The sequence below is a fragment of the Chelon labrosus genome, assembly GCF_963514085.1.
Source record: "Chelon labrosus genome assembly, chromosome: 13".
In the NCBI taxonomy this organism is placed as follows: Eukaryota; Metazoa; Chordata; class Actinopteri; order Mugiliformes; family Mugilidae; genus Chelon; species Chelon labrosus.
Genome location: NC_140346.1, coordinates 19,012,924 through 19,034,948, shown reverse-complemented (window position 1 = coordinate 19,034,948; position 22,025 = coordinate 19,012,924). Strand labels below are relative to the sequence as shown.

Here is a 22,025-nt window from a genome sequence, read left to right as displayed (position 1 = left end):
AAAAAAAAAATGCTTTCATCAGGCGTTTAATATGAAGCTGCAGCAGAAAATGCCAGTTCTGCATTAGCAGGAACCTCAAAACCCGCTGGCAAACGTTCGACAATAACTTAGCATCCTGCATTCATGCCAAGACATCAGCATTAGTAGTAACTTAATAAACATCATATAATTTCCTGAAAATGTCAGCACACACACCCGGTCTCTAAAAAATGCATATTCATCAGTGGGCCACACAGCAAGCTCAGTTACCTCATTTCTCAGTAAATAATGACTTAACGTATGTTTGTTTGAATGGAAATCTTGAGAACTGCAGCTTTAAATAGCCTGATTTGAACTTCTTTATGACGGTATGACTTTGGCGAGGAGAGGCATGACATTTGCAAAATACACCATGTGTCAACCTGTCTTGCGAAATCACATCCTCTTTTTGCCAATCCAATAATCCGTCACGGTGATGAGGCAAGATGTTCCTGTTCAGGTTCAGAAAAATGTATGTCTTCCTGTAAAGTGATCATAGATTGAAACCAAAAGAGCTCATGAGCATAACACAAGGCTGCTGTTGTCATGTCATCAACTCACCTCCACGTGACTTTATTAGAATGGACTGATTATAGACCTGTACATTTTAGATGGGGCATAGTGGAGACCCTCCAGAGGGCAAGCGGGTACAGAAAATGAATGAAGGAATGAATATTAATGTGTGTGACTAAAATAACGCAGGCGCTACAACAACTTCACACATTGAGGTCACACTGTTGATGACACGTTTCCAGTAAATCTAAAAAAAATCACTTTGCAAGTAATAAAGACACTCTGCAGACTTGTTGTAAAGATGCAATACATTACAATGATGCGTAACATTCTGTCTAATCAGCGGGAATTATTCTATAACAGGTACGGGCCATGACTTCCTCTGACAGTTCAAAGACATGCTAGGTTAAAGGGTTATTCTAAATTGGCCGTAGGTGTGCATATGAAACGGAATGATCCTTGACGTGTCCAGGGTATCCATCCAGTCCAATGGCAGGATAGTTCCTTGACGACTGAAAGTTGCGTGGTATTGCATGCATTTACAAAAGTCTAATGCTTTCTCGACTGCTCTGGGTCAATCCACAAACCAAGGGCGGACTGGCGTACGGGGACACCGGGGATATCCCCGGGCCGGTGAGCCGGTGAGCCGGCCATGAGAAAAAGAAAAAGAAAGGGGGAAAAAAAGTCTATCGCAACGATAGACTCCCCCCCCCCCCCCCCCCCCCCCTTTTTTTTTTCTTTCTTTCCTTTACTAAAAACACCAGCACAAAATAAAACACACCAATGCTGCGGGCACAGAATTGAATTCAGCCTACTGGCACGGCCTTCCAAGATATTTACGGTTTCTCATGTGGCCCCTTGGGAAAAATAATTGCCCACTGGTCTACGACTGTCTATACCAGTGGTATAGACAGTCAGTGTCATTCAGTTCAACAGCCTGGCAAACTGGTCGGCCATATTTTATTGTATCAATGACCTGTTTGCATTAAAATCACTACATGCTGTAAAAACACTATACTGCTGTAATTATTTTACTGTAGGCTACTGTAGGTTAAGGGTTCAGGTTAATGATGACTATATGATTATGGTCCAAAACAACATCAAATGCATTTTTTTTCATGAAGGTACATTAAACTTGTGTTGCCGTCTGGCGTCTGGCTCCCCACACTGGGCCACCCCCCCCACCCCGAGTCCGCCCCTGCCACAAACTGTACCTACAACTAGGTAAAAACAATGTACATACGCTGTTGAAGAAAATGTGTCAATTTGAAACTGGTACACTTGATTAAAAATATCATGCATTTAAGGCGTCATTACACCAGAATAGAAACAAATGCGCTGACCCTCCAGATTAACCGCACAAAAAATAAATGTTGAGGTGCTTGCGGAAAGTCCCAAGAGGTATGTAAAACCACAACTCAAGAAAACCGGAAATAAACTGGTGGTTGTTGAGAGAAAAAAAAACAAAAAAAAAAAAACGTGACAGATGAGTATGCTCCAATCAGACACCAGACATCAGAATAAACGCTTATATTTAGAGAAGTACAGTAGTCACACTTAAAGTAAACTGCTAGGGGACACTGTGTTGCTCTTAACTGCAGGTTTTTCTAGGTTTCTGGTTTGCTTCTCAAGGAGGAAGTGCTCTCTAATAAGCCTGGGGGGGAAAAAAAATATTTGATAAAGAGTTTTCTTGATAAGTTTTGCAATTTCAACCAGGTCTACTTGAGATCATCAGAGATCATCCGTAATCTTCGGCTCATACCACACTGTAAGTACAATTTTGAGATAAAGTTAGGAAAGTAATCGCCAACTCTGTTGTCATTTCACATTTTAAGACTGTTGCCGTTCTGTCAGCTGTTAGGGATGCTTTATAACCTGGTTGCACAATATGGATATGCTTTGGAGCAACAACTGCATTTAACAAGGTGTTGTTGAGCAGGGCGGTGGCTAGATGGAAGTCAGTTTGCAGTTGGATGACTCCATATATAAATATATATATATATATATATATGTGTGTGTCAGCCTTTTTGGTGTGGAATATGCTGATATGGCTATTGTCCAGTTTTAAAATGCTCGTCTTTGCCTGCATCTGATTTCTTATCCGATCTAATGATGAAACCGATTTGCTGTCCTTTGCGTTTTAAGCCTGCAAATTTAAAATAATCCTTGACTTCAAACACTGTCAAATTCAGATATAACTATATCCATAATACTGTATAAGAGTTGGTCTGAAACTCCTGGTACCGGAGAACAAGTCAAAATAAGTCGTCACTTAAATAAAAGGACATAATAAAGTGAAGCAAACAGTAATTACACTACATTTTATTTGGTTTATACCATCTGTACATATCGTAAATTGAAATGACTCAAAGTGTCACCGCGTTAAAACTGCACGTCGTGTATGGAGTCTGCTGTGGCTTGATTTCCCTGCCATATCCAGGCACCAGTACCCACAGTTGTCTGTGTTTACTGTTTCCGGTAGACAGATAGTGGCTGCACCTGTTCACGGTCGCTCTCCAGATTCACGACACCAGCAACTACTAGAACAGCTACGCAATGGTAAGTCTCTTCCCGCTACACACAATATGTATGCTGTGCTGATTAGAACTTTATTAAATTAGTTCTGCGCCAGTTCTGTCCTTAACGCTTACTATGTCAGGTCGTCAGACTGTTTTTATCTTTACTTAGTTAACGGACAGTTTCCTCTCACCCTGTTCGCCCCTACACGTTCTTCCCTCCCAGTTTCTTTCTTTTGCCCCTATTTTTATTATACCTTGCCTTCTCTTTGTTCTTCTCATCTTTTAGGCGTCCAACTGTTCATTGATAGATACCATGCTGGAGGCGTACTACCTGTCACCAATTTACGGAATTGAGTTCTGCATTGGTTTCCTTGGCAACCTTTTGGTTGTACTTGGTTACATATTTTTTTTGCCACAGTGGCAGACCTGCAATATTTACCTCTTCAACCTGGCAGTGTCCGACCTCATTTTTCTCTGCACGCTGCCACGCCTTTCCTACCTGTATGCTGGCCACAAAAAAGAAACCACTCCCCATGTTTGCGTTATCAACCGCTACATCCTGCATGTCAATCTTTACTCTTCCATTCTCTTCATGGTTTGGCTCAGCATGGACCGTTTCCTGCTCATAAGGCATCCAACGAGGAACCACGTTCTGCTGAGGCCTCGCACAGCCCTGATCATATCTGCATGCAGCTGGCTAGCTGTCAACGTGGAAATTGCCCCGATGATAGCACTGATGGTGGAGGATCTAAAGAGAGAAAATTGGAGTCGCTGTAATGATTTTGCCAACCTAGAAGGAAAAGTCAATTCTTTCGGCTACAGCTTGGGGCTAACCGTGACTGGTTATATTATCCCTATGATTGGACTTTGTGTTTTCTCCCACCAAATTGCACGTCTGCTCCAGGCGCAGGAAAGGGCTATACAGCGCAAGACAATCTCGTACAAGCGCCCTCTCAAGGTTGCTAGATCAGCCGCAGTCATTTTTCTGGTTCTCTACACTCCCTACCATTTGCTGAGAAATGTCACAATCGCATCTCAACAATACGGGAAGACGTCGCTGCCGATGTGTACCAAGAAGTACATAGAGGCCGCTTACATCGTGACCCGACCAGTTGCCTTCTTGCACAGTGTCATTAACCCAGTCTTCTACTTCCTCATGGGTGACAAGTTTAGGGAGCTCCTACTTAATGGTCTCAGAAAGCTGTTCCGAAAGAATGAGCTGCATAGTGATTCGACTTGACAGCACAACAAGTCACACCCTCAATATAATACATCTGCACCTGTGAATAAGCGTTGTCTTTACATAAATATGCCTTTCTTTAATTGTTTAACATTGCTGTAATATAAACTATGTCTAGTACCACTGTGTTGTTGCTTCCTTAGCAGAACCAGTTACTTATACAAATGATATTCAGATACATTTTTTTATTGGGGTCATATAATTTTATTTTTAGCATAAGCATAACTTTATGTACATCGTCTGTATTGTATGTGAACCTGTTCAGTCAATGTGTGTCAATATCTTTTCTTAATGTCAACTTTTACTGTCTGGATTTTTTAGCATTTGTAGACAGACATGGACATTGAGTTCTTGAATTAAAATTGTTTGTTTTTGATTTCATTATCGCACTAGCAACATTTTTAGCCCTAGTCAGGCTCACTTATCAGGTGCAAACATGTCACGGCTGACCCATGACACGTCTGCACTGTTGACAGCCCGGAGCGCTGGTGGTGGCTTTTTTTAAAGCTGATTCATGTTGATTCGTAGGCTGCAGAGAGAGAGATCACTGACTGGTCGATCAGCTTAGCAAACCTATGTACGAGACTGTTGGCTAGTCAAATTTGCAGAACGCAAATGTTGCAGCGACATTGCTGGCAACATAGTGACATTGTCGCTAGATTTAGTGACTTTTAAGGAGAACTTTTTTTAAGCTTCAAGCAACAAATCTAAAGATTTGTTAGACGAATCCCTACAAACAGAAGCAGTGGACTGAGAAAATGAGAGGCACTTTGTCCGGGCATCGTCAGTGTCCCTTAACTTGGGTTAAATATATCACGTGTATGGTGATTTTGTCAGAAAATGTTGCAACTGTAAAATCAGGATTTTAACGGCACATAGCAGCAGCTTGGAAAAGGGTGGGAAAGTGTCTGCTGGTTAGCATGTAGTCTTGCTGTGCTGCATTCAGTCACTATTTCAAACCGTAGGTCTGACCACAGACACTGAAATCTATGTAAATGAGAGCGGCTGTGCTAAAATACACAATATGCGAGCACAGAGAGAAGGACAGATGCAAACCACATAGAATGCAAATATACGAAGTAATAACATCAAGTCAAAAGGAGCACTCACGAACACTACACTGTATGAAGCATGAGGGCAAGTCTCTGTTTACAAAACTATTACTATGATTTCAGTTTACGTCCATTTACTCTATGCATTATTCCACTTCTGCACACCATTTGACAAATACTTTAATGATAATTTTAAGTGCAAATCAGAGCTTGTCCTGGATGGGTGTCTATCGCTGGATTTAGAAATGGTTGGAGGCTCCATCCGTGTCACTACAAGGCCAAAGGCCAAGAGCTTTTTTGAAATTGACTCTGTTGGTGTTAGAGATAAGGATGTGTGGGTGGTGGATGGTGCTCTGAAAAATGTTTTCTCCCTGTCCATCATTCCTAACGACTGGCCTGGTCCCATTACTGTCACTTGTCAGTCTCTGCACAGTTGCAGGGAACAAGTGAGGGGCTAGATAACAAATATCAGCTGCACTCTTTCGTATTCACCACACTATATAAAAAAAATAGAGGTAGCCGCAGTGATGTAAGACTTCTGTTTCTGGGTGAATTGGGTGAATTTTTGGAGCTAGACGTGACCATATTTGAATGGGAAGGCTGCGCTCAATCAAGCCTGAAACCCCACCAAACATACCTCGAGGCCTACTTATTGGTTGACCGTAACAACATGTGGAAAAATGTTCTGGCTCTCTAACTAAGGAGGCATGTTTTGGAGACAGCACCCAGTGACCGTTGGCGTTATTACACTTTAAACCACTCATGCATTGGCTTCACGTATCCGACCCTGTGGGTACATTCATCTTTTACATATGCAGTTTGTGTTTGCTATTCACTTAATAATTTATTGCATGTAGCTGGCTGACTGAAGTCCAGTCAGTATCACTTAAAATTATTAAAATCCTAATAAATCCTAATCCTGAAGGGATTTTTGTCACAGCATTTTCCCCCGGCTAACATGAAATAAGTGTGGTAGATTTTAGGTGGACATTTCTAAAAACTTTTGCTACTTTGTCCCCCTCAACATTGGGAAATCTTCTCTATTCGCACATTTTGAAATGGCATACCCTATTCAAATTCCAAACGCTGAAAATAAAGTGTACTTGTTATCCTTCGACATACTAAAAGAGGGTTCTGAGACTGTCCTGAAAATCAGCCAAGGAAAACAGTTTCATAATTGGGTCTCCGTTGTTTTTGTTTTTCGTGGCTTCAAGCGACCCCAGCTCGCTGAGTTATGTGGCACCATACTTCCTGACCTTCTCAACTCAGCAGTCAACAGCGGGACTTTTATTTTTAATTTAAAATTATTCCGCAGCTTCCAAAATATTGCCTTGTCTTCGGCCAAAACCTTGGGTCTGGGTTGACGTATTTGTTTTGCAAAGCACACTAACTCGTCCAACACTGTTACAACTTTCCTACATCTCTTCTTGGCTTTCGCTCTCTGTGTCTAAATCGCTGCACTGAATAAAATCACATTAAGTCGACTGCGACCTTTGGTGATTACTAAAGCTCTAAATCCGCATTAAACGTATTTAACTTTATAAGGCTTTAATACAATAAAAAGGATCTCATGCTTTGTTTTTGTCATGACTAATAACAGCACGTCACCACGGCATCATTTCATTTAGATCGGAATGTCTCCTGGAATGAGTAAAGAAAAGAAGGAAGGATGGAATACAGGGTCGAGTCCTGCGTGTTCATTTTAGGTTTCATAATAAAAAACAGAAGAGAGGTACTGTGACAGCCAACAGAAGAAACAATGTTGATAGGTTTGAGAGGATAAATACAAAACCCAAAGCTCTACATTACATATAATGTGATGTCCTAATATGATAATAGCTTGGGAACATTGCATTTTGGATAACCACAACCACAGAGGCAAACAAGGGCACACGGTCTTTGAAGAGGCTTTGTGGAATGATAGCTGTATGTTAAATGTCTGCTTTCATAAACAAAAACATGAATCTGAGGCTTAATTAAGGGAAATAAATCAGCCGGCTTTAAATATTCATCGACTGGCCTTTGAAAAAGACGTGGTTTATCGACAAGCCTTCTTCACGAGTGTCGCACGAAAGAGAAAATCCTACACGAGCATGTGCGCATTCCCACTCATGCTTTCTGAGCTACAGATTTCATGCACGTTCAACACTGCGTGCAGTGTAGATATAATCCATACAGGACTACTATACCATAATCCATGTCACGTTACTCTCATTAGCCCTCCATTGAAGAGAAAGAATTTATGAGATATAGCATTTTTCATCCACAGAGGGCTGAATAGGAGCCTATACAGTACAAGGACAGTTTATGCAAGCAGTCAAGGCCAGGATGAAGGAGAATATGACCTGCTGACCATAAACCGTCCACTCCACACAGTGGGGGAGTGTTTTGTTTTGTTTAACGTACCCTCGTGAACAAGGCTGTCCTATTTGAATCATCCTTTTGTTCAAATGGTTTACTTGCTCTCCTGCATCAACAGCATGTTTTTTTCCAACCTCTTGGGTGCAAAGTGTGTAGGTGTATAGTGGTTGACTTGAATTTCTCAACACGGCCCGCAGTATGTTTGCAGATCAACTATGTGCGCCATCAGCTGCAGTAAATGAACCCGTAATAGATCAACTGAGGATTCCACGTGGATTTCGTGTTTCTAAATTGTGTGTAATGAACTTTACTATCATGCACCATCATCATTTCCTTCTATGCTATCATTCCTCTCTCTGCAGATAGCACGCAAATAACAATAAATCGGTAGTGAAATGTTTATTGTCAGATAACGTTAAAATTAAAAATCACACACATACAAGAAGGAAACCAGGACAAAAACAGGAATAGTCATATTTACACTTGAGAATGTTTAAGTGTTTGAGCAAAATGTTTCTCTGTAAAGCTTATTACATACATGAGGAAAAAGAAAGAAAGAAAACACATATCCACTGTAGTGTAACTCTTTGTGATCAGTAAAGGTTAAAGGACAGCGTTAACCAGTTATTAATATCCCATGTGCAGGGAACGGGTAAAGCCACCTCACATGACTGCTGAGCCTTGGGGGGGTACAACATCTTTTCTGCTCAACTGCGTACGAGCAGATATCAGAGACACACGTTTGACTGAGACAAACAAATAGCAGTCATAAATGCACAAACCAGAGATAGGAACATAGTCAAATTAGCCATATAATCTTTGTCTACCAGCTACCTACTGTTCCAAAGTTTACCATCAAACTAGCACTTGGTCTTCCTCTACTTCCTCTAATGGCTACAGTGTTTGTGTCACTACCTACTGCACCGTTTCACAAAGGCAAGTCTGAACTGGAAGCAATGCTAGCTTATTATTAACATGACAAAAAGTCAAACTTATGATTCAATAACTGTTATTCTTGTTCCCGAATGAGATCACTTTTAATGAAGCTGTTAATTCATAAGTAATGCTTGTACAAAAAAGGTGATACTACACACACACATGCGTACTTAGAAATCTTTTTATAGGAACTCTGAGACGTAATGATATTCTGTAAAAATTAAGGCTCCAAATAAAATGTTTCCCAAATTCCCTCATAAAAACTGTCCCTCTCGTTGCCACGTTGCTAGGTCACACTCTGGCAATCAGGCATAACATTATGACCACCTTCCTAATATTGTGTAGGTCTCCCTTGTGCCTCCAAAACAGTTGTGACTCATCAGAGAGTGGACATGACTCTTCTGAGGGTGTCCTGTGGTGTCTGGCAACAGGATGTTGTTAGTGGGGGACTTTGGGTCTTATGGGTTGAGGGGAGAGGCCTCTGTGGATCAGGCTTGTTCCAGTGCATCCCACAGATACTTGATTAGTTTGGGATCTAGTGAAGTTGGAGGCCAGGTCAACACCTTGTGCTGTTTTTCATGTTTTTTGAGTTCTTCCTAAACCGTTTTTGTGTGTGTGTCTGCATCAGGCTGCATCCTGCTGGGGATGGCTGCTGCCATCAAGGAGTGTCATTGCTATGGGGTGGGGTGTAGGAGGGGGTCTGGTCTGGTCTAGGCGGGTGGTACATGTCTAAGTAACATCCACACGAATGCCAGGTCCAAACGTTTCCCAGCAGAACACTGAACTGTCGCAAGATGGTCAATGTTATTTACTTCTCCTGTCAGTAGTCATAATGCTGTGACTGATCAGTGTATATATGTGTGTATGCATTTTATGAAGCATGTTTATTTGTTACAACATGGTCTTTACTCGTAAACACTAATATTCTGTGTGGAATGTCGAATATTATATTCCAGTGTTTGTAGTCTTGTTGTGGAGCTTTTATGAAGCAGACAAGAAAGCAAAAGAGAGTAGATGCTTTTTTCTTTTGAAGTGAAGAAGATGCCATTCATTCTGGGGTTTACTTTATTCGCCATCCCTCCAAGCATGTTGTTACGTGCCACATTTGTAGGGGCTACACAACTAGTCCTTTCCTTGTGAGAAAATGTGTTGCATTTACCAAGACAACACTTTGTTGTTGGATCAGAAACGGTTAAATGTGAGTTATTTTCCTAACACATCAAAACAGTCTTTTCAGTATGAGCTGCACTGAGTGATAAATGTTAACTTTGGACCAAACAGGCTGCTGTGAAAAATTGTACTGGGTTCTTAAACCCCTAATGGGATAGTTTTCAGCGGTATGCATTACTAACTACTAGAACTAATATTGACGCAATAGACATAAGATCAGATAGCAGTTTCTGTGCTGGGAAACAATACATAGGAGCACCATACCAGGCCAGCTATCCAGCTAAAAATAAATATTGACCATACAACTTTAGTGAGTTTGATTTTTACAGTTGAACTGTGTTTATTGAGACAATATAACACTACAATTGTAGGGGGGAGATGCTTAAAAAGCAAGGTATTATAGTTGTTTTACTGGTTTTCTCTTGATACAAAGATACCGATTGATACCATCAAGTTGGCATGTGGCCAGGTCAATACTCTGCATCCCTAAAAGGCAGTTTAGACTTTTGCGTTAAGTTGATTCAGAAGCTATGGCGACAGCGCAGAGCATAGGCAGACCCTAGCACTGTAACTGACTCTCCTCCCCAGAAATGTAACTATGCATTGCGGCGACACAGACCGCAAGAGCTGTGATTGGTCCGCTTGATAGTAGCGTGTTTCCGCTTCAGTATTTGGGGCTGCTACGCCATCTCTGCAATTTTCAAATTGATTGTTTTGGATCAGTACAGATGAAACATATAGAGGAAAGGTTAACTGAGGAAGTTCGGAGATATAAACATTTGTATGACTTGTGTTAGGTGAAATTTTGGCGAAAGATTCAGTCGCTATTATTGAAAGTGAAGCAGGAAGTAGAAACAAAAATAACCTGACTGGCAAAAAAGCCACAGCGTCAAGTAGCGTTTAGGTGGCATTGTTACAGAGCGAGCCAGACTGACGAGCACACAAGTATAAATGGCTCGCACCGGCGCAGGCTGCATGCGTCACGTTACGGTGTCTAGGTCCCGCAGTACTCTAAAAGAGCCTTAAATGTACGGACAAACCGGCATCAAAGAAGAACCGTCAAGAAAGGTCAACATCACTTCACAGGTGGTATATACTGTAAATTCTGCGCCTGAATAACATAATATAACGTCATACCAGTATGGAAATATTCAATATGTAGGTAACATTTCTTTCTGAGTGAAAAGTGAAAAAAGTTTCAATTATGGCGTCTCCCCCATTCGTGTTACTGTACTCAAACTACCATATGTGAAAAAAATCTTAACTTCTGTTGATAAAATTAATATAGTCCTCAACATATTTACACAAATATAGCATGGCCAAAGAAAAAAATACACCACAAAAAATTAAACACCAAATGGGAAAGATTTGTACCCAACCAAACACATCACAGATTGTGTGGAAAAACTGGAATAACTACAGATAGTCAGGAGTTTTTTTTTTTACAAATTTTCCTTGAGCCATTTGATATAGTTGTCTGTCATACGACGTGCGATCAGGAAGTCAGTTGGCCACACGGTGAACATCAGCGCTCCGTGAAATCCTGTGTCGTAGTGTTGGTGTGTCACCTCGACACCAGCAGCACGGAGCCGTGTGACGTACATAATCCCATCATCTCGGAGCACATCATACTCACATGTCAGAATGTAGGCTGTGGGCAGAGAGCGTAAGGATGCATCTGGTACCAACAGAGGGGATGCCCTCGGGTCAGCAAAAGATCGAGACGGTCCCTCCATCCCAACTGCGTCACCCCCGACTCCCTGCGCCACAGTGGGAGCACTGTAGTTGTATTTTCTATGATATGTTTCTGGCAGAAAGGTGCTCCAGTTGACAAACTTCAGCAGGCTTGAAGACTCAGGGCTGTTGTGGGTGTTGGCCATCATTGCTCTGAAGAGGGCCTTGTCGGTGGTGAAGTACTCGCTCCAGAAACGCACCATGAGAGTACGCGGCAGAATGGGCATGTCTTGATTCTGCTGATAGGAAGGTGTGTTGAGGTCCAGAGCCTGCAGCACGGGGTAGATGAGTGCTTGGGCCTTTAACTGAATCTGCTGACCAGGCTCTTTTCGTAACTGTCAAGACACACAGGGAGACATTGGCATCTATTCAAGGAAAATTATGTTTGTGTTTCTCAATCAGATGAAATATGAGCTGGAAATTTGGAGGTAAACCAACATCATCTAATTAAATGTACCAGCCAGGATTGTTTACAGGAACAATTAAATCACCACAGTGATCCCTATTTGTCTGTCTCTTCAATGACTCCGCAGTAAAGTGGATACCAGAAATCATAGTGATGCACAACAACTGTGTTTCTATGACTGCAAAGGGAGACCTTAACCCTAACCCTAACCCTAGCCCTACAACAGACTTAAATTGAGGATGTAGTAAGAAAAACTATCCAGTACAACAACCCACATCCTTAAGGAATTCTAAGCAAACTGTATGATTGTAAGTAAGGGGATTGCTGAAATAGAATAGCTGTACCTCTATTGGGTAAGAAAGTGCTTCACAGTCAAAACCAACTAGGCAGCAACTGAACCTGTTCATAATGTAATACAGCCACTCCAATGCTACATGAAAATGCTTGATGTGTAGTCCATGCACAATAACAGAATAGAACAAGCTCCTCTGGGCCAGAATCTGCAGGAAAGATATTATCTGTTGTTATCTACCTGTCTGAGAGCTGCTCTAGATGAATGTCTTGGAAATCTGACAACGGGGGAAAAAAGGCTTACAACAGTTTCTTGGGGGGCAGCCATATTTGTTGAGGATGGATTTCTACGGAGTTACTCTCCTGACAGTTTAAAACTGAGTTTCTGCCTGCAACCAAGTGCAACCAAGTACATCCCTGTCTACCGACTTGATGTCTCACTCGTGATATTAGTGTTGTTGCCAAATATCTAAATTGCCTAGGGACATGGTTCCTGCCCTAGAATCTTGCAAACCTGGAAAAAAGCACACTGAGGGATCAGTTTCTTGCAACAGTGATGTTGAAGACCACAGAGGCAGTGCACCTGTATGTGGGGATGTGTCAGCGTAATTTGAGTTGATTCAAAAACCCAACTCTGGCCGCTGGAGTTACCCATTAGATTAAAATTACAGTATCTAGATGGAATAAAGCTGTAATTGTGAGAAGTGCACATCTTTGCAAACCTATGCAGAGAAGTACTTTTAAGAATTTGGGCACACATAGGATAATACTACAACAACCGAAAATAAGTCATCCTCTTTAAGAATGCTGTTTACCACCTGGTCTTTACTGCATATTTATGTTGATGTGTCAAAATATGCTAAGTGTGAAACCGTTACCCAATGTACATGACGTGTACATTAAGTGTATCTTTGTACAATCTGTACACAGCACATCAACCAACACCTATGTACACTCTCCCACAAACCGCACAGAGAATAATTCCGGCTCTAAATGTTTATTCACCAGAGCTGCAGCACTTCTAGAGACGTGTTCACTCATTTTGAAATCATGAGCATATTGCACTCCAAAGGCATTTTGCAGTTCAATGGCGACAGCCCAGCTTGACCGCTTTTACGAGTCAATCATACTTTTATGCTCATTGGCAAAGTGGCATTCATTGTGCAAGCCTTCAACAAGCACACAGGCATAGAAGTGAGAGCTCTCTTGAATAGTAGGTGTTCTTTGGAACCAAATGATGCATTTCTCCCCATTACTTGTCTCCTGTGCCATTGTAGACTACTGTGATTTTTCTTTGTGGAATATGAGGAGGAGAAAGCACAGGACTTCGCCCTCACCATGGCTTACATTTGTCTTCCATGTTAACAATAACAGGCTGCTGGTGTAGGATGATTACAGTCATAAGAATGGCTTCACAGCACTGAAGGATTTGGGAGAGTGCTGTCTTTATTATTTGTAGTGGAAATTTGTGTTAAGAAATTATGCTCCAAATTATGCTCTAGGCTCATCCTGACTCAAGGAATGCATATAGCAATAAGTAAGATCATAATGCATGCATGTTGTGTATTCAGTAAGGTTCATACTTTTTTCTCCTTTTATTTGCATACAGTAAAAACACGGTCTTGTTTACTGTTTTAAAGCTGGGGATAGCACCTGACAAGTCATCCACAAACTAAACCAAGATCACCATTACAAAATTAAATTCCAAAGATATTATCTTGGGAACTCCACACCTTGTGCCTTATTGAAACGCATTATCTGATCCCTCATTGTATCCGTTTTGTCTACTCACTGCCAGCTGCACAGCTAAAATTTTAGTTTTTACTTTTTATTTCTATTTTTTAGCTGCTGCACTTTCAAGCAGTCGGTTCAATTTGCATTGATGTCATAAAAAAATAGCCTGATCGTAGTGTTCTAGCCACCTTATTCTGGGGTTTTAACGAATATAAAAGCACACGTCAGCTTCAACACAGCATGATGTTGGCATTTTTGTTTGCGGGTTTGTGTTTTTCTTCGGCATTTCCTCTTTCTTCTGAAATGTATGTGGTGTAATGCATGAACAGTTTATTCTAACAACCACGTTTTGGAACTTTGTCACGTTTTTATCTGTACCACGTGATCTGTAAGCATACTTCGCTTAAGTTAAAAGACTCATTTGAGTTCAGATTTCAACAACATTAATATTTTGAGGATAATTATTTCTGCCTGGATCCCCTCCACTGGCCAAGGTACTGACAATTCCACGTACTAAAGATTAAGCACTGTGAAGCAGCACATCAACATTTATTAAAGACATTCACTGACGCTATACTCCTAAGGCCAATCAAGCCTTTGTTGCTAAGTCAGGTGCTGTAAATTGCCCTAAGCTTAGGCTATTCCATAATCTACATCCCTAAAGCATGTGTTCTAAGATTACACAGAATCATGTGAGAGCCTTTTGGCACTTTACTGACTTTTTACCCCTATTTCAACTGCTCTACTTGCAGTATTGCATTTGCTTTTGTATCAGATAACTGACACGATATTCAGCTGGTCCACTCAGACACTGCAAGATGTGCTTGTGGCTCTGGGTTATACAACACTATTAATCATGTACCGGCTCATTAGCCTTGTCTCATGTTACTTCACCATCATTAAAATTAGAGATGACACTACAGAGCAATAGATTCTGTACCTGCTGGGAAACTGCAGCTGCCAGGTTCCCCCCAGCACTATCCCCAGACACAGCAATACGTCCTGGGTCCACAGAGTACTGGGCCAGCACCCCCTTCTGGAGGAAGTGTTTGACCACACGGTACACATCCTCATATGGGACAGGAAAGTGGTGAGCAGGGGCGAGGCGGTACCTGTAAAAAAACAAAACAAAAAAAAATGAAAAGAAAATTAAAAAAATGGTGCAGATTAAAGTTCAAGCATAAATAACATTTGAAGGGCATGTGGACAGACAACATTTTAATCCAGGGAAAATAAACTTAATGATATTTTGAAAGAGATAGCGGGTGGCCAAAAAAAGAAAGGTCTATAACATTTCGTTGGACTGCCTCATTCTTTGGGCACATAATGTTGCTGAACCTAGACGTGACCAACGTGCAGCAACCCCAGATCATAGCACTGCCCCCACAGGCTTGTACAGTAGGCACTAGGAATGGGTGCATCACTTCATCTGCCTCTCTTCTTACCCTGATGCACCCATCACTCTGGAACAGGGTAAATCTGGACTCATCAGACCACATGACCTTCTTCCATTGCTCCAGAGTCCAATCTTTATGCTACCTAGCAAATTGAAGCCTTTTTTTCCAGTTAGCCTCACTGATTAGTGGTTTTCTTAAGGCTACACAGCTGTTCAGTCCCAATCTCTTGAGTTCCCTTTGCATTGTATGTGTGGAAATGCTCTTACTTTCACGATTAAACATAGCCCTGAGTTCTACTGTTGTTTTTCTTCGATATAATTTCATCAAGCGTTGAGTTTCTGCAATCTCCTCTTTTCCACGACCACATGTGTCTTTCAACATGGTTGTTCAAGAAATGAGAAGCTACTCATTGCATCAGTTGGGGTTAAATAACTTGTGGCCAGCTGAAAGATAATCACCCATGCAGTAATTATCCAAAAGGAGGCTCGTACCTATATGCTTAGCTAAATCCAGGTGGCGACTTTTTTTTTGGCCAGGCAGTGAATAAGTTGCTGTGCAAAAGGGGGACAAAACGTAAATCTAGAAAATGATATTCTTTCTTAAATGAGTTCAAACTGGTTTTGGCTCTCTGATTTTATTGACCAATTTGCAAAATTCCATCAACCAAACCACTGATGAAATTGCTATTTGCCACTGGAATGTCCTCTGAAGTTACACCCTCACAAACAACTATAACATAATAATAATTTCTTCTTCAGTTTGAGTGTTATAGCCTTAAATAGCTTGTCTTGCACTAGCCCACGCCCATTTGGTGTCATCCATACAAGTATTTTAATCTATAAGCCCAATGTATACATTGCTGACCCTGACACGGTGAATTGTTGTAATTACTCATTGTCATCCTGGCAAAACGCTGACAGGAATTCAGATTAGGCAGATATGGCAATACCCTAACACCCCATACATCGATACACTCTATCCCTCGCTGTCAAATACTACACGTTAACAATGGTAACCCTGATCTAGTGCTGATTTTCAACTGTTTTCATGAAAACCGGAAAGTAGTGAATTAGAAAATCGAGACAGTGCTGGCAAAGGGAAGTTACACTACTGGGAGGCAGGGTTAGAGCCAGACGTGCCAAAGAACAACAGTGATTGTAGCTATGACAGGGAAAGGCCTGGCGGGTCCCAAATGAAAACCTGTTAGCTTCACTCTACTGCATCATCACTTCTATCTAGCCTGTGACTAATGAGGAAAGACAGGCCCATATGACAACAGAAAATTGACTGTGAGAGACAGAGAGGAAGCTGGGGGGAAGAGTGGGATTTAACTATGAATAATAGAAGTGAAACAGAACACTTGAAGGTACAAAATGACCTTCATACAGCATGTGTCCTGCTCCTACTATGTGTTTAAGCTTCTGTTTATGGGCAAGTTATCAGTTTTACACAGCAGTTTGTGCAATACATTAGTGAGTGATGTAAGATATGAAATACTTACTCTACAGAAAGAACCACTGCATCTAGATCTGTGACCATTTTTCTGGCCAGAAGATCATATGGACTCATCCCTGCATAAATACAAGAAGAAACAAACACACATCAGAATAAAAGGTTATAAAGCAACACAACGCGGCACAAATAATAGATCCATGACTTTCATGACATGACACATCAGTGTACAGTACATGAATAACACTAAGTAACAGAGAGTGTTTGTAGCACTTCCTAGAAAGATGCACGTTATTGTATTTGTTATGCCCATTCAACAGATTGCAAGAACAGCATGATGCCATGTCACGCTTTTACGTTTTGGATTAGCAAGGGTTAGAACCCTCTGAGGTTCCCACTGCTCCAGCAGACGGTGTGTTATTTCCTCAGGAGAATGTGAAAGCTTTGTGTTTGATAGTTTATTATTTATCACCATGTTATAATAGCTATAACTGGGAGTTGATATGAAGCTCAAAACTGCTTTGTCACATGCATCTAATGAGGAATGTTGGGCTTACTATGAGATGAATACGTGGCAAGAATATGCATTACCCATCCAGTCCCCTTTCTATTCATCCTCAAAAGTCACAGTGAGTCATAATTCAGAGAGGCCAACCTATCAACTTACGGGAACTTCCCAGACACCATCCTCCGCCATGCAGGTATATGACAGCTCTCCTGAGATCAATGTCACCGCCCCGGTGGTTCGGCTGGTACAGCACCACCTCTACTCCATCAAACTTTTCCTCCGTCACCTTGACATGTTCATCAGATACAGGCACTACCTTTTCTAACAGAGTAATGATGTACATGACCCCCATGTAGTCCTTCAGCCCCAGCAATTCACTGAGGTCTGCCTGGAAACAGAAACAAGAGAGACAACATAAAACAAAGAGCAACAGTATTTGTTTTGTATTACTGCAGTACTGTACGGTAGTTTATAATATGTAAATAATCACCATGTACAACCTTCATAATATTCAAAACAGAAATATCAAAGATGCTAAACTGCCGTGTGTGGCCATGTTAAAGAGGAGCAGAGGCAAACTCATGGTCACATGAATGTCAACAACCCCCTAAAGTTATTTGTTTTCAGAAGTTATAACTAGAAGACAAGTTATAAATGCATGCCTGGCATGAGGATAATCAGCTGATTTTCATCTACTGTGACCACAACAAACTCATCAGAGTCACATGTGACAGTTCTAAGCAACAGTGAGACACATATACGGGCTTGATAGAAAAAGACTGCAAAAAATTCTAATGCTTGCTAAATTCATAGCACCAAACCGATCTGAACAAATCTTATGCTGTAGGAAAAATAGAACAGGTTCAAATAAAATCCAAAAAAACACTCAATATTTAACTGACAGTAAAAAATTTTGACATAATCCAAGAGAAAACACTGGACACTTTGCACTGTGCCAAAACATTAGGTACACTAGTGAAAATGAATGCAGTCCTGCCCCAATCCTCCTTCACGCCAGTTCTCATGTTCAGTTTATGTTGAAATTGTGTAAGAAAGCTGATATTTCAAGTGTTTGATCATTTCTGAGCATGTGCAGTAGTTTCTCGTAAACTGTACTGAATTAAACACAAAAGTGTTTCTGTTATTTAGCGGTCAGAATAATAGAAACATGTGTCAGTACAACAGCCTCCAAATTGACAATCAACAGCTCTTGCAGTTATTTTAAACAAATGCTGAATACCTGAATACCGAGACTGTTATATTAAAGTGCATTTGGTTTCACTGTGTACCTAATGAACTGGCAAGTGAGGCTAGACAGATGACTAAACAATGCAGGCAATACAGTGATTTCATCTGTGATGCATTTGATGTCACGTGCAAATGAGAAAACAGAAGATCTTCATGAACTTCTTTAGAATTATTCATTCTGAAAATATTTTGACTTTCAAATGCAATTACAGTCTTTCAGCCTGAATACTCTTCTTCTTACATCACAAATAACAATGTACTGTTGCATTGATTTTCTGCACAGTCTGAAATATTTCCGGATAGATATAATACTCAGTCTACTGCCACATCTGCCACAAGGTGTTGCAACATAGAGCCACTACTTAACACGTTACAAGTGCAATCACTCATGTATTTAAACAGCGTCCTATAGAAAGAGTCACATCAGCACTGTCACAATGGGCTACAGTAAACCACAGGCGTCTAAGGGTCATAAACAGAGACGGGTTTCCTTAATAAGGTCTATTATTAGATCAGGTGAGCAGGACTATACAACACATGGATTAGCATCTGACATAATCTGGTGTAACCAGCATGTATATCTACATCAGCAAAAAGCAATCAAGGTTTTACCTGCAACCTTGTCTACTCTGAGAGCAGACAAAGACGATTTCATTTTGCACATTTTTTTAAATTAATATAAGAGTACATTTTCTAACCATCTATTAAAATGCTATAATAAATGTGTGCACATATATCCACAGTGATATTCTATTGGGTTTTATATCCATTATTAAGTGTCAATATCTAACATCAAGATAGGCAGAAAAAAAACATATTTTTATTCCTTACCAGGTGGCTGAGACTTCTGAAGAAAGAGTTGGTCAGCATGAGTTTCCATCTCTCCTCTATCTCCTCGGGAATGGGCTCATAAATATAATAAGCGGAAAAAGAGCAGAGAGCGACGAATAAAATGATGCTTCCCAACCTCATTTTACAATGTGCGTCCCCGACCACTGACTGCAGGGTGCAAACACAGACGGGATATGAGTTGCGCTTGTTAATAAGTCACTCCGGTGCGCGACAAAGCTGACGCTCGGAATCAATACTGGATCCCGGACGAGCTAAATACTACAACACGTGGTCGGTGTCATTTGATGGTTATCGGCGTGCATGTTCGGAGCTTTTCCTCGCTGCGTGTCCCGCACTGCATGTCTTTCCCGTGGAACCGCGGATTTAATTGAGGTGTCAGTGATATGGAGGCAGGAGCGCGCACGCTGTGTGCTCACGAGGCTGAACCGTCCCACCTTGGCCCCGTGCACAAATTCCTCAGGTGTCTCCCAATCGTGCAGCCCTGCTCATTACGCGCAACCAAACTCTGTGCCAAGATTCAGCAGACGCACAGAAATCACAGTTTTTAAAACAACAGTGGTTCGTGCATTACATTTGTCCAAGTTCTGATTTAAAATAATAATAATAATAATAATAATAATATTACGCCTGATAAATGCGTGATTTCTAATGAGGTACTATCACCAAACATTCCAGCAGCTGATGCATAACAGAGACAGCTATGAAAAACTCTAGTATCCCTGCGACTTTGTGGCCACAGCAAAAGACTGCGCAACTCAAGAGCTGTGGTTGCAAGGCAGTCTAAGCTAATTATATTATTGGTGGCAGAGCCAGATCTGATGTCTCGTTTCCTGGCAGGACTCTCGAAAGCAATATGACTCTCCATGCACTCACGTTTTAAAGCACTGCCCCCCTTTGACAGAGGCGTTTTAAGGGGGAGTTGTTTTCTCCAAGTAGGGGATATCAATTTTCAAATCCAAGTCCAAATCTTCATGAAAAGGCTCATCACTGGAGGTCATGGCCTGCTTGGGGAAACAGTCTAACAGGTCAGTTGTTTAAGAAAGCTGACAGAAGAGCTTCTTAGGGCAAATTTACACATTTGTATGAGGTCTTCTTAGAAATTTACTCTGGTACAGACGACTTTATTTTAAACTTTCCCTCACGGCCATTGCACACTGTCAAAAGGAATAAATGAATAGTTTAGACCAGCACTTAAAGAAAAAGAAGAAAATAGATTTTAAAGAAGAGAGGGGCTAAAATATTCAAAGCAAACCTCAGCCATTCATGTTTTTAGACGGGGGAACAATTCAGAGATATAAACTTGTATAGCTGTGGTCAACGTGAACGCTCTGTTAAATTGTGTGTTGCACAGTTACAGTAGATTTCTCTGCAGGCTTCATCTCATAAACCTGACCCACATGCTTCCACGTGACTTTGTGTTAATCTCTGTGTTATGATCTTTTCCAGCTTTCTCTCAGCCAAGTTGGAATTTATAATTGGCTGGTGTTTAAGGGGAGGGCAAGTGTCTCCCTTTATCAGGCATCAAACTCTATTGAGATGCAATCTGCATGATCCAAGGCGTAACAGAGGGTGAAAGCCTCTGAGATGTTTCTCACTGCTGAGCAGTAGAATACTAAATCACTTCTCTGAATATAAAATCACACTTCAGACACTGAGGGATTCTCCCTGGAATCCCCTCCCTCCCCCTCTTTTGCCTCCAAACACCGGCCTCCACTCAGCTTCTGAGGGAGACCACCTCAGTTTGCTTGTAAATGTTTCATGGAGTTCTCTCCGCTCTTCTCTTTTCGCCTTGTCAGCGGGGAGGACGGGTGTCAGAGGATGCGTGGGCAGGGATGTTGTCTTCATCTACGTAGAGCCATGCTGTGAAGTGCTCTGCCACGTGGCCACACAACAGCCTACTGCATGTGGGGGTAGCTCAAGCAGATGTGAACATGTCTGAAAACTCATTTTGAGAAGTGTGTGAGTATGTGTGAGTATGTGTGAGTGTGTGTTCATCAGGCGGTATAGTGCGTGTGCTCACCTGCTTAACCCCATGCAAGCCCACATACATGAAAGTGTGTGTGCGTACAAGCAGACCTTTGTGCATGCACATTCGCGAGATTAACACATCTACAGAGGCACATCAAATTCTTATAATTGAGGAACTCAGTTCAGACCTCTTGCCGCCAACCAAGAGTATGAACAGCACTTTTTTTTTAATTTGCAGAGCTCCTGCTGAGGCAAAATAACCGGGCTGCATCTGAAGGCACTCGACTCAGAGTTCAGGCAGAGATGAGTGAAAGGAACATTTTTGATATAATAATTAGGTTTGGTTGCATTGCCATCTTGAGCCAACTAATGTCAAAATTCATGAAATTATCCCACTCTCAGCAGAAAACAAGTCAGACACAGACAGAAATAAGCACACACATTCAGCCTAAAGCTTTTGCTAAACTCACTCGCTGTCAGTTCTCACGATCTTCAAAAGTTACTTGAATAGAACAACTCAGCATGCCTTCACTAAGTATTAGGGTTAGTGTGAAACTTCATCTCAAGAAAGCGAAAGATGTCTAACACAACAAACCTTATTGACAGATTTATCTCATGCAATTTAC

General features: G+C 41.3%; 2 protein-coding genes across 2 annotated transcripts; one reads left to right on the top strand and one right to left on the bottom strand.

Annotated features, from left to right (window-relative positions):
• The first annotated feature begins 2,741 nt into the window (after positions 1–2,741).
• LOC311497704 (succinate receptor 1-like) lies at positions 2,742–4,385 on the top strand. The gene has a single exon (XM_084558054.1). The coding sequence runs from the start codon at positions 3,364–3,366 to the stop codon at positions 4,288–4,290; it is 927 nt and encodes a 308-aa protein (XP_084414180.1). The 5' UTR covers positions 2,742–3,363; the 3' UTR covers positions 4,291–4,385.
• Positions 4,386–7,150: 2,765 nt separating this feature from the next.
• Positions 7,151–19,812, bottom strand: aadac (arylacetamide deacetylase). The gene is made up of 5 exons (XM_084558096.1): positions 19,411–19,812; positions 17,491–17,719; positions 16,873–16,942; positions 14,915–15,086; positions 7,151–11,878 (listed from the first exon to the last, which is right to left on the bottom strand). The coding sequence occupies exons 1-5, from the start codon at positions 19,549–19,551 to the stop codon at positions 11,252–11,254; spliced, it is 1,239 nt and encodes a 412-aa protein (XP_084414222.1). The 5' UTR covers positions 19,552–19,812; the 3' UTR covers positions 7,151–11,251.
• Between the last annotated feature and the right edge of the window lie 2,213 nt (positions 19,813–22,025).